Source organism: Nicotiana tomentosiformis, chromosome 3, assembly GCF_000390325.3.
Source record: "Nicotiana tomentosiformis chromosome 3, ASM39032v3, whole genome shotgun sequence".
NCBI lineage: Eukaryota > Viridiplantae > Streptophyta > Magnoliopsida > Solanales > Solanaceae > Nicotiana > Nicotiana tomentosiformis.
Window position 1 is genome coordinate 115,812,979 of NC_090814.1, and position 13,063 is coordinate 115,826,041.

General features: G+C 39.7%; 2 protein-coding genes across 3 annotated transcripts; one reads left to right on the forward strand and one right to left on the reverse strand.

Moving 5' to 3' along the window:
* The first annotated feature begins 256 nt into the window (after positions 1 to 256).
* Positions 257 to 3,186, forward strand: LOC104108100 (uncharacterized). Its single transcript, XM_009617074.4, has 6 exons — positions 257 to 412; positions 527 to 653; positions 1,492 to 1,861; positions 2,025 to 2,493; positions 2,577 to 2,632; positions 2,891 to 3,186. The coding sequence occupies exons 1-6, from the start codon at positions 376 to 378 to the stop codon at positions 2,930 to 2,932; spliced, it is 1,101 nt and encodes a 366-aa protein (XP_009615369.1). The 5' UTR covers positions 257 to 375; the 3' UTR covers positions 2,933 to 3,186.
* Positions 3,187 to 4,187: 1,001 nt separating this feature from the next.
* LOC104108101 (ubiquitin-conjugating enzyme E2 2-like) lies at positions 4,188 to 8,976 on the reverse strand. Of its 2 annotated transcripts, none has more exons than XM_009617075.4 (6): positions 8,702 to 8,976; positions 8,035 to 8,168; positions 7,862 to 7,887; positions 6,866 to 6,955; positions 6,688 to 6,776; positions 4,188 to 4,572 (listed from the first exon to the last, which is right to left on the reverse strand). In XM_009617075.4, exons 2-6 carry the CDS (start codon positions 8,157 to 8,159, stop codon positions 4,444 to 4,446), a joined length of 459 nt encoding a protein of 152 aa, XP_009615370.1. In that variant the 5' UTR covers positions 8,160 to 8,168; positions 8,702 to 8,976; the 3' UTR covers positions 4,188 to 4,443. The 2 variants fall into 2 exon arrangements, with proteins under 2 accessions (XP_009615370.1, XP_070053597.1); XM_070197496.1 differs by having other exon boundaries at positions 8,035 to 8,164; positions 8,698 to 8,836.
* Positions 8,977 to 13,063: the final 4,087 nt, after the last annotated feature.

The window sequence follows — 13,063 nt, forward strand, 5'->3', positions numbered from 1 at the left end:
TTTTTCCTTTTTTTTTTTTTTTACTTTGATAGAGAAATATGGGAAAATCTAAGTTTTAGTGCTTAATCCTGACTTGTAATATAAGTACGACTGCTAACTCAGCATTAACGGTTAGTGAGAGTATTCAAAATTTGAAAGCTGCATGATATGAGCGTGTTCATTGGGCCCACTAGACGGGCCCAACCCGAAGAGCCGTTTCCTCAGAATTCAGAAATTTGATTTTGAAGCAGTTGTAACATTTCCCGCCCAACGACACTGCTTATCTCTTGTGAGTATATATAGTCAAGCCCTAAATTCACAACTCTACTCTATCATTTCCTCCATCTATTTCGCTGATCATTCCTTCAGTTCTCTCCGGAAAACCTAAAATTCTCAATGGAAGTCACCGGCAAAGATCAATCCTCTGTTTCTGGTATCACTCTTTACTTTTTAATTTCATTTATGATTATGATTGTGTGTATACATTCGCGTCTCTGTATGTATATATGTGACTGACTGCTAGGGTTTTTTCTTCTTCTTTTTGCAGCGAATTCAAAGAGATCAACATCATCATCATCATCGAAGCTTCTTCGATATCCACTGCGATCGGCCGGTAAAGCCAACGAGGAGAAACCACCTTTGACTGATTCTTCCAACTCTTCGGCTCCTAGAAGGTCTGTCTCTATCTCTACTGCTGTTGCACGTTCACCGTTTTTTAGTGTGTATAATGAATTTGCTGAGATTAGACCTTCAATAGAGTCTAGTTGCATGAGTACTCATTTGTTTGTTTGTTTGAGTGAAGAATTTTTGAATTTCAATGTCGGTTATTCTCTGGTCCTTTTCAAGCCTAGAAATACTAAACTACCTTAGTCGATGCGCCATGAATACCTATTACTATTTGTTTTGATATTTGGAAGAAGAAAAATAAATTGCTGAATTTGCATAAATTATTTGTTGCTATGTGTATGAAGATCAAGCGTATATACGCGGGCATGTTTCATTAGTTGGCCTATAAACCTTATCCAGCAAAGAGTTTCCATCTTTGATTGTATTCCTTCAAAGGTCCCTTTTCATGCTACTGCAGTGCACTACTAGACATTCATGATTCATAGCATTTAAAACTGTTTATTTGAATTGCATGACAATATTTGGTGCGGAATCGAGTAATTCCTCCTCTCAAATTTAGTTAATAAACAAAAACAGAGATGTTATCCAGTCTCCAAAATTAATGTTTGATAGATTTCTGTTGTTCAGCCATATTCTTTGTCGCGATAAATGTGGTCTTGGGGAAGGAATAACCTAACCTAAGTAAAGTGTCAGAGAATGGTTGTTTTTCCCCTTTGAAAAAGAAATATAAACAAATTAAATTAATGACTTGTACACAAGCGCAGAAACTTTTAAGTATGTGTACTGTTCCAAGTCATTTTATTCTTACTTCATTAGCAGTAGCCAAATATTCGTTTCTTCTGATGTCGTCCATGCTTGCTTAATTTTCTTCACCTCCCATTTTAGGGGAAAACCTGCATCAAGTGTTACTGTTAGTAAGAGTGTTAGTGTCCTTGATCTCTCTGGCAAGGAAAAATCTGCTGCTAAACCTCCAAGAAGGCTGTCTATTCAGTCTAAGCCAAGTGCCAGCCCTGCATCCTCAAGAGCAATAGGCACTATCACTCCTATTTCTGAGGCTAGAGCAAAGAGATCCGGGATCAACCAGGGGAAAACTAATACACCGCTTTCAGCAGTTTCAAAGTCATCAAATGGAAAGGAAGGAAATCGTCTATTCTCCGCACTCTATTGGCTATCCCAGATTAAGCTCTCTGAATCTGCTGCTAAGCATTCCATTTCTCTTGGTTTTTTCAAACTTGCTTTGGAAGCTGGCTGTGAGGTAAGATATATATTCCCCCCAATTGGTTACCAGCAGTTTACAGCTGTTAATAAGTTCACCCTTTTTGCATTTCAATGGTCTTAGAAAATTGCGACACTTCCTATAGTTGGTAAATTAGGAATAGACTACTTTTGTCTTAATTTTTTCCTGACTATTATTTCAGCCTCTTCAACGTTTGAGGGATGAGCTGAAATCCTATGTGCAGCGTCATAGCCTTGTAGATCTCGGGGAGCCAGTGAAACAACTGTTTGAAGGCTACAATATTTCGCAAGATTTTGAGCAGTTGCAAGTATCTGAGACTTGTTCCCATGCGCCTGACGATGGGACACGTTCATCTGATGATGAAGTGCATAGCTCTTCATCTGTTGCTGGCACTGAGAAACTGGAACAGGAAGACTTGAACAAAGATGCTATTGAAACTTGCCAAGTGGCAGAACCAACTAAGGAGACTCTATCAAGGAAAGATATTGTAACTAAGACCCGTAGTTCTGCAAATAAAAGTGCTGCAACTCCGAAATCTACAACAGAAGTTTCTGGTCATGCCACTAAAAAGAAATTTGAAAAACCTATTAAGCAAGAACCAACTAAGGATAAGGTGAAAAGACAGGGAAAGAAATCTGCTAGAGTTGAAGGTAAATGTCTGTTTGTTCCTTTCTTGGTCAAAAGGTCTTGCTGTTTGTGGTAACGAGATTCATTAACTTTCTTTTTATCATAGGTCCTGCTAATGCATGCACTCCAGAGAGAGTCCTCCCAGAAGACAAAGAGAATATGGTAAGAAGAGAAAATTTGGTGTTAACTTCCCTTTTGACATCCTTCTGTGATTAATTCTCTCTGTTTCTAGTGGACTATCGTATTTCTTTGTCTTATCTGATCAAATAACGACCTTTAGGCACCTTCCCCCTCCTATAACTTCCTCTTTTATGGTAAACATGGCTTTTTGAGTAAGGATTAACTTTTATTTTCTTTTTCTTTTTCTTTATTGCATTTGTAATCATATGCCATAGTTAACTTTACTGTCACTTATTGCAGGATGCTTCACAGTCAGAAGAGATCAATACTGCAGAAGTTTAGAAAGATGTGTGAAATCAAAGAATGTTGAATATACTTCTATTATGGTTGTTTGTTATGGTGTTCATAAGCAGGAAGCTTTTCTTTGTATAGATCATAGGAGGGTCGTCAATTTGGGGTTTGCATGCGAAAAAGTCATGTTTGGTTTGTTTGGTTCTAGTTTGAACCTAGACTTTAGGGCATTAGATCTCTGTTTATGTTTTTGAATTGCATTTGGTTTTAAAATATTATACTGGAAATGTTTTTATTCATGCTTCCGTTCTTTGCAGTGAAATATTATATGAATTCTGAAAACCATCTTTGTCGTTATGGCAACTAGATTATTCTAAGCAATTAATAACGGAGTTCATAATCTACAGGAGCTTGTTGGTGCAAAGTGGATTATGAACTCTGCTACCTTATGCGCCTTTATTTTGGTTATGAATGAGCTATCAATTGCATACAGAATGAAGTTGTCCATAATACAATTTAATATAATCACACAAGTGAGGTCTGTAAGTGAGGTCTGTGGAGGATAGTGTGTACGCAGACCTTAAGGGTAAAAGTGTTTCCGATAGATTCTCGGCAAAGATAAAATGCCGACAAAAAGTTGTCCATAATATTTCATCCATTTACTTTACGTTTGTGTTTGGTTAGAGCGCAAAATTGAAAAAACGAAAAAAGTAAATTTTGACGCATATATTGAATATAAATAACATGCCAAACGTATTTTACAGTGATGGTGAACTTTTCTGCGTCCTCCTTCCGTACAACTTCGTTCATATTCCTACCAGAGGACAATTATTCTTTTATAGACAATTTTATCAAAAAAATACAATATTAATTGTAGATTTACCAAATATAAAACTTAGATTGGTTTTCAGTCACTGTTATATAATGTCCACAATTCAATGCGTTATCACCCTACTACAAATATTTGTTGAATGACTGAAATTTAACACTGACTGGAACCATGTAATAATCCAGGCTTTGATACCTCCATTGCTAGACCTACTCAGAACTATGTAAACCCAGCTTTAATAGTTTCATTGCTAGACTTAACCTAAATGGTGATGTCAATAGCTGATCAGTAAGAAAAGAGATTGTTGCGATGCTAATTAAATAACTAAAACGAAGTGGATATATGAGCTTTGATCCAAAAGCTCATGAAATGCCCATTGCTTATTCTTCGGTTGAATATATGATCACACATTGCTGGTCTATACAGGTCGGCAAAGCTTACAAGTAAAATTTAAAATCCAAAGTTGAGGGGAAATGGAACTGAAAACCATCTTTGTTGGAAAAGCAACTAGCACATTCTAAGCAAATCCAATACCGGAGTTCGTAATTTACAGGAGCTTGTCGATGCAACGCAGCGAACAACAGTTGAGGGAGTAGCATCAAGCAACTATACTAGGACCAGAATGAATGTGTTCCACTAAAATTGAAATTTCGGACAAAAGGTATCTGGAAACATTACATAGATGAGCCCTCAAGCTCCTGATTGAGGTTGCAATCATCTCTCTTCCATGGTATCAGTCAGCAGTCCAGCTCTGCTCCACAACTTCTCTAACTCTCCGGTTGTAATCCCGCTTATTCTCAGTGAACAACCGAGCAGCTTCCGAGTTTGCAGGAGAATTAGGGTTTGGATCACACAGCAACGACTGCAAGAACAAGAAAATCTTATAATCATTTATGCAAACAATAAATCTGAAGTTCTCTTCTGAAGGTGTACGGTGTGCCTGTATGCAAATTTCAAGTGGTAGAGAGCAACTACCACCATACCTCTCCCAACTCACCACCTTAAGGAACATCATTTTCACCTCCTCCCTACTTAACAAATTATTACTTTTTTTTTGTTTTACCAAGAAACCCATCAGGGACCAACCCTTGCCTTTGGAACGCGGGGATCATGGGTCCGCCGGGATCATGGGTCCGCCCCTTTATCCTTCTCCACTTAAATACCACCTAGTCAGAAGTCCCTCAACCTTTGCCACTTGAACTAGCCCTAGGGCTACTTAACAAACTATTACTAAAACAGACAAGAGGAAGAAAAAAAATAGAGGGTCGGCGTAAGCTCGATACATGTAAAATCAAAATTCCCTTCTACTATAACATCACTTTCTCACACACACTGCAGTAACCATACATAATCCAGCCACTCAACCACCACAACCAACCCCAACCCCCAGCATCTATCTACTATCTAGTCACTCAATTTTATAATTTTATCATCTTACTGAGTGAAGCATATGCGTAATTAGGAATGTGTCACAGCATGCATCAGTCAGAAGAAAGATCATTTAGGAGTTTAGCAACTAAAATTCAATTTCCACCACACCCTTCCCTTTTCTTCATCTAAGTATCTGGCAATTTCTAAACCTGGATTCATTGGGATACAGGTCTATCCTGTTTCCTAATATTAGTTTGCAAAATTTGAGACCCAGTTATATTGGAATTAATTGATTCCATAGAAGCGTAAATCCTGTTTTTATTTCTAGCTACCACTGCTTCGACCACGTGGCACTCTCAAGATGCCACAAATAAGATTTCTTGATAAAAGAAGATAAATTCTTCCTAAATGCACACTGGTACACTCAATAGCTCATTGATACTGGAGGACGCAAAGAGGGTTCAATCTGTCTAACTACCATCGAAGAAATCAAGAAATTGATCTAAGAAACAACATCCACGACGAGATTTCCTACCTCACTCCTCAATCGTAACACCCAAGAGTAAATGCATGTCTTGGAACTAAACAAATAGACTTGCCTCAAAACACACAACAAATTCTGAAGAAGAAAGCTAAGTAGGCATTTGGATATTATTTGGTTGAAGTTGAAAAAAAGAGTACTTGAAGTTGAAGTTGAAAAAGAGTATTTGGATGTTGAAATTATGTTTAGACATAAATTTCACTTCGGGAAAAAAAAACCCATTTTTTCACTTGAAAATGCTCCAAACAAGTTTTTCAACTTCAAATTCCCTATTTCAAAGTGAAGTTGAATAATGTATGTCCAAACGGGGCTAGTTGATTGGTCACTAATCAGCCAGCTTTTCTCAAGAAATTTATCCAAATAATAAATCATGCTTATACTTGTGGGCTATTTGAAAACTTTATGTACTGATTGGACAAATAGACTTTCGGTCATATAAAATGAATCACCAAACATATAGAGGGAATAGCTATGAAAGGATCAGTTAGGTCAACTTTGCTGTGTTGACCAAAGAAAGTATTTTAAAACGTTTCTTCGAAGTGCTGTGCTCTGCGAGAATTGTTAAAATTAAAATAGAAATATTTGAAAACATCTTCAGGTATATATAAAAAAAAAAGGGGGGGGGGGGGGGGGGGAGACAACCCTGTGCACAAAGCATCCTGCGTACATCCTCTAGATAAAAGGCCTGAAATTTGGTTTTGGGTAAGTCCTTTCCTTGGACACCTTTACAAAAATCCTATTTCCAGTGTCTAGACTGTCAAAGAGAACCTTTCTCGACACTCTGAATCGTACTAATTTTATAGAGCAATGCTTGATTCACCGAGTCAAAACCTCCGCAAACAATGAAATCTTTGGGATCACCTTTTGCGATTCCCGAAGACTTGCTTTCTCGTTTAAAATTAACGAATTCACATGGAAAATACCCAAGCATGAAACGCAAAAGTAGCTCACAATTGTGTGATGCAACTATCTTAAGAAAAAGCCAACCTTACCAGAATTCATAACTGTAGCTACTGCTTACAAATCACAATTAAACTATTGTTATAAGGATCTAACAATATTTACCTGAATGGATGTAAGTATAGCTGCAACGTCATATATTGGACTCCACTGGTTTTGCAGGATATCCAAACATATACTTCCATCTGCATAAACTGAAAACAAAGGAAAAGCATATTCCACATAAGAATTCATTTTCCAAGTCTCTAATGAATGGAAAACGAAAACTTCATCTCCAACTTACTATTGGGATGAAACATGCGAGAAACAAATCGCACTGTTGGTGGCTTGTTGGGATAATCCTCGGAGAATTGAAGAGTCAATTTAAACGTACCTGATGTTATCAGATGGTATTGTGATAGATCAAGTAGCAAATTCATGTCAGGAAAAGAAGATATCAATACATAATTCATTCAGGAAAAGGTTTAGAATGTGTGTGTTTTCTTCTGCGGAGCACATAGCAAACACGCCAAAAGGGATACCACAAAATTCAAATTGCTTCAAATGTGTAATGCATTTCTTGGTCAGTCCAGACAAATGTAACCACGTGAAACACCCACCAGACGACACTTTTGGTTCAACAACAGGCAAATAAGATCCTTTTGTTACAAGATTAGGCAAGAATAACACAAGATACATATTTCTAAAAGCTAAGCACGTAGATCAGCCCAGCTGTGCTGCACAATTAGCTAAATCACCTGCACTAGAGTTTGACCAAATGCAAAGAACCTATTGCAGAATAGCATAGAAGATCAAGGTTGCAGCACTTCTTCGTTCACTAACTTGCTTTTGGCATTTAGCAATAGAATGATGTCAGATAATAAGGTGGAAAATCATAGAAATGGCATGACAAGAAAGCTCGGATTGGGAGATCGAAGAAAGAATCTTCTGCCATCAGGGCACTTGAGAATATGATCTTAAAAAACTAGTGCACGAGGTACAACCTCTGCTGAATGATTCTAATAAAACTTGCAACTGCACTTGTTCTTTTCTTCCTCTTTTCCTTCAAATTCTTATTTTTATTATCGCGTGTGGGGTGGACAGAGGGCATGAGAATTCATAAATGACAATCAGATGACAAAAAGAATACAGACATTAGAAAATTGAAACACCATACTATGCATAGACAACCACACATAAAATTAGACCAAACCATTAGCAAGCTACCAGCATATGTTAAACTACCGTGCTCGGACATTCGTTTAGGTCTGTGTTTAAATGCAAGGAAAGTACAACTCACCTCCATCCCAAGGAGTATCATCAGGACTGCATTTCACACCCAGAAAAACAATTTAAAAAAACAGAAATTAGTTTTATTATATCTGGAAAACAACCATGCCAACTATATGTGCCAAGAGATAAGTAGAACTAAATTGAAAACACATCTCATTGAACTTTATTTACAAGACTGACCCAAATATAACGGCGTTCCAAAGCATAATGTTATTGTCATGAGGAGCACCACTAATACCAGCAGGAGGATCCTGTTGTAACCTCTTGAAATCCCTCATCAGTCTCTTCCTTGATGGAGTTGACATTGTAGCTACCTGAACATTCCCATCGTTCGATTAACAGAACAAAATAGCACTTAATATGATCATCATTTAAAGTAAGACACAAGCAAAACCAATAACAGTAATGAGTTTTCCCCGCTTGCTTAACTTATTGATCCTATATTAGTCAGCTCAATTTGTCAACATTGAGCTCAAAATCCAACATATTAGATTACGAAAGCTGAAATTAAGGTGCTGAAGTGTTAGGCTCTTAGCTAAAATGGACTAATTATGACAATATTCACTGATTATCAACCCCCCCCCCCCCCCCCCCCAAAAAAATGCCAAAAAGTAACAAATACTAGTTTTTTAGCTAAGTTTTAATCCTTATCTTGTGATGCAGCTTGTTATAATGAATACGAGCAAAAAGAAAGTGAAATTCAAATGCTTTACAAACTATAGGTCCTTTCCTCAAATTCTTAAGATCCGATCATAAAATTTGAAAAAGGGAAACAAAAAAGGAGAAAAAGAAACAGATATCCGTTTCTCATACGCTACATAAGAAGGAAATCAATTTAAACACTTGCCTAACAGGGAAAAGACAAGGAGTGAGCTAGGGTTTGCTTCAGCGATGGAGTCCTGACTCTGTAGTTAGCGAATAGAAGAGAGAAGAATGATATTATTGAGGGATGAGAATCAAACAAAAGGAAAATGGACGGTAAGATGTAGGTGGGTGGCGAGGTTGAGAATTGGTCCCTCCAATTGGTCCACTGGGAATCACAATTTGCACTTCCTTTGCCATCTCCCACTTGACGATACCACCCACCCCGACCTCCCCCCTACCCACCTCACAACGCACCCCCTTGCCTTACGCGTTAGTCTTTATCCCTTATTGGTCATGGAAAATTCCAGAAGGCATCTACTCTACTTTCACGTCATTAACAATATTAACAATATACTACTGCCAAATTAGAAATAGTACACTAGTTAAATTTGGGAAAGTTTATTTGTACCGCAGGTCCCTATGGATTGCAACATGCACGCTTTAGTACTTTATTTGTACCTCTCATTTCCGTTTATGTAAACTTATATCCTTTTTTGTCAGTTCCAAAAAGAATGATACATTTCTAAATTTAAAAATAATTTAGCTTAAATTTTTAATTATACCCTTAATGAGAAGTTTTTATAACCACGCAAATACTCTGAATCCCTTTTTGACTTGTTTAGGACCACAAACTCCAAAAATCTTCATTTTTCTTTAAACTCCGTGCCCAGTCAAACATGTTCACATAAATTAAAACGGATGGAGTATTTGTTTTGTAGTATGTCTTATGGTGCTAGCATTTTTTTTTTCATTACTGACGTTAGTCCCAAATTGAAGTATGGAAAATATATTGGTACGTAGCTATTGGGAGTGTGTTTACCCTCAAAATCGAATAACAATTGAATTTGTAAGTGGTTTTAAGGATACGTGGACTAACTTGATACAAAACGATAAATTAAATTGCAATTGAAATAAATAATGATAAAGTAAATGCAAACCACACGAATTGAACGATCTTAGCATTGGGAGGTTAATCACCCTCGAGCCAGGTACGCTTCGATCAGTGTCAGGATACAGAAGAACAAGAGCTTGGAGAAAAATACTAATGATATATTACTTTGGAATGCGTGTTACAATGTGTCCAATGAATTATCAGACCCCCTTTATATAGTAGAGGAGCCCTACTTTAGGTAAAATTCTATAAAAAGTAAAAAATCCTTTGATTAGCTGATTGTCGGTTCCTTACTGATACGCGCAGAGATTCCCGCCGTCATAGCCGATCGGTCACGGATATTTTGGTATTCTGTTGGTTATGCTAACAATATTTCTTCGAGCTCGATCGGAGCTAAGGTCTACTCCGGGATTACGGACTCAATATTCTCGAAGACAAGCGTTCTGACTCCAGGTTCTAGCTCGGTGGGACTCGGGGTCGATCTTCAGTCTTTGGTTGTCATGTTCCAAGCCTAACTTACCATGTCGTAGGTGAGCTCGATTCCGACCGTATACAGATAGTCCCCTCACTTTTCGGAGAGTAGACGACGAGAAATGACATGACCTTTCGATTCTTTCTTCGACACCACACGACAGAAACGACAAAACTGTCGAAACGTCCCGTCAGTCAAGTCTAAATGGCATTAGGTGTTTGTTAGTTGTTGGTCGGCCACTCCTGGATGCGAACCGTCGTTGAAAAACTATAAATACCCCCTCATTTTCTCATTCAAACTTTACATTCAAAGCTCCTGCCCTCGTACCTTAACAATCTCAATATTTTCAGGCACTTATATTTGAGGTCTTTTTATAAGAATTTTTGTTCCGTCTTCATCCCAAACCATTAAGTGTACTCTTTTAACTTCATCTTTTTCCTTATTTCCTCTCCATAAAGAAATGGCAAAATCTTCCAAAACCGTTCCCCAAAAAAAAACTCCTTCTACCTCGTGACCGACTACCAAAGAGACTGCTTTACGTACTGCTGTCGAGGAACCGGCACCGGAACCTCCTCTAAAAATGTTCATCCCCGGGGGGTGCTCGGTCAATGCTGATTTTAAAGTCGAAAAGCCCTCCTCCGTACCAGGCCAGTGTGAAAACGTCTCGAGGTACATATGCTCGATCACCGAGGATATTCTCTCCGAAGTCAAAAAGGATTGTAACTAGGTTGACAAACATGTGGTGGTTCCCGAACCTGACGAAGCCATCACCACCCACGTCGAGGGATTTCTAAGTGTTTACACTTATCCCTTTACGTTGGGCCCCTTGGACTCGGTTATCGTCGACTTTTACAAAAGATACGAGGTAACCCTCGGTAAAATTCACCATTCTTTCTGGAGGATCATAATCCTCCTCCGTTTCTTTGTAAGCAAGATCGAAGGGTGCCCCTTCATGATCGAGCACCTTATGCGTTTATACAGTCCCCGACTCTACTGGGGGGGACTGATCAAGCTCACCCGTCGGGCCAGTAAAGTCGCGTTCTCGAGTATCGATAAAGATAGGGATCGAGGTTGGCTAGGTCGTTTCGTCCGAGTGAGGACCTCAGACTTGATCCCGGCCGAGCACATGTTGTTCCGTGAGAAGTGGAACATGAAATGTAAGTATATAATTTTGCTTCCAAGTCTTTATTTATTTCCCTTTTCGTTCATTCTTATCGGTGTTCTGTGATGGTGTAACTATTGCTCGAATCCCGAATGCAGTTCCTCGACTCAAGGAGTGGGTCGAGGGCATCGTATCGCAAAGGCCTTATTCCGAGCGCTCGTGGCGCGAGCTTTCAAAGGGCCGATGAGAGTCCCGTTCGCATGGTAAGATCTCTTTCATAAGTGATAATTGGTTTCCCATTTTCATGATTAAGCCCTTACTTGTTTTATTTCTTTTTGTAGGTTTACCTAAGGATGTCCAAATGAGCCCCCCATCTGCTAGTGACCATTTCCCCACTGAGTCCTCTGCTCCGAAACATGGTGAAGAGAAGAAGAGAAAAAGGGCTCCGAGTTCTCCGAGCTCGGAGAAAAAAAAACAAAGGAGGAGGCTGATCCGCAAGTCAAAAGAAACCTCCAGCTCCCGAATACTTGATTCAAACTCCCTCTGCCGGCTCAGGGATAAGTCTAAAGAGGATAACATTTTAGTGACCCGGGAGCCATTGGTCCCTGAAGAATGGGCATTAACCGGGAGGGGGGGCGATAGAGGCCAATCCCTCACAAACTAAATAGTTCGATGCATCAGTGAGGATCGAGAACCCTCAAGACGTCGATTCTGCTCCACCCGGTGTCATCTATATAACAGGATCACCTTCGTTCGCGAACTCAATGTTCGGTGAAGCTCAAGCGACGAAGGGGCGTTCAAACGAGGGGGTCCAAGGAGCGAACGATCCCCTCTACAACTTTTTTGATGGCGTGGATTCTATTGCCATGGAGGATGTCACCGGATTGGGTGATTTAGAAGTACCAAAAAGAAGTCCGCCCTCGAAGACAGGTGGGTCTAGCTCGAGCCCGAGATTGGTCAACCGATTCTTTGCCCCGAGTGTCGATCCTAGTCGGAAGCGGTCGATCATTATCTCGGTTTCGGAGGACGCCCCGGGTCCTTTCCACACCTGTTGGTGTAGCTAGTTACCTCCGTTGCCTTGTGACTGAAGAGGACCAGTCAAAGATGAACGAGGTGGAATCTCCATGCTTGTTTAACGAAGCATAGCAAGCATTGAATCGGGTAAGGTGTTACCAAACCTTTTCATTTTCCAGTTTTGGTTACTTAATGATCTTAATATTTTTCCTTGTATTCGCAAGCCTCGGTGCTTCATCACAAGACCTTCCTTCGATATCGAGAAGAGCTGAGTCTCCTCGAGGCCGAAGCCAGATAGCTTACTGAGAAGAGAGATATGTACAAACTTCTCAGTAAGCAACACGAGGGGGATATTAAGGGCCTTCGAGCTGAGCTGGAGGTGGCTCGAAAGGAGCATGCCGACTTGGTTGAGAGGTAAAAATATTTGAAGTTAGTGATGAAGAGCTAAGATCGGTGACTAACGGTCGAAATCCGCAGGTCCAACAAAAAATCGATCAGATCGGTCAACTGCGAGCTGAGATGGATGCTGTCAAGGCCGAGACTAATGAATGGAGGGGAAGGTTGGATAGTATGGCCTCGAAAAAAGAGGCTGCTCGAGCACAACTGACTTCGCCTGAGGTCCAACTTCGAGCAGCAAAGGAAAAGGCCGAGATGCATGCCAAAAAGGTTGAAGAGCTCCAGTCTCGGCTAAGTTCAGTTACCTCTTATCAAAATATTATGGCCAAGGAACTTGAAACAACCAAGTCATCGGCCGCGGTGGTTAAAGCCGATGCCGACGAGATGGTGGCCCAATATAAGGTCGATGTCGAGGCGGCCCAGGACCGCTTGAAGGGCATTGTTGATTATGAGAAGAGGAAGTCGCGAA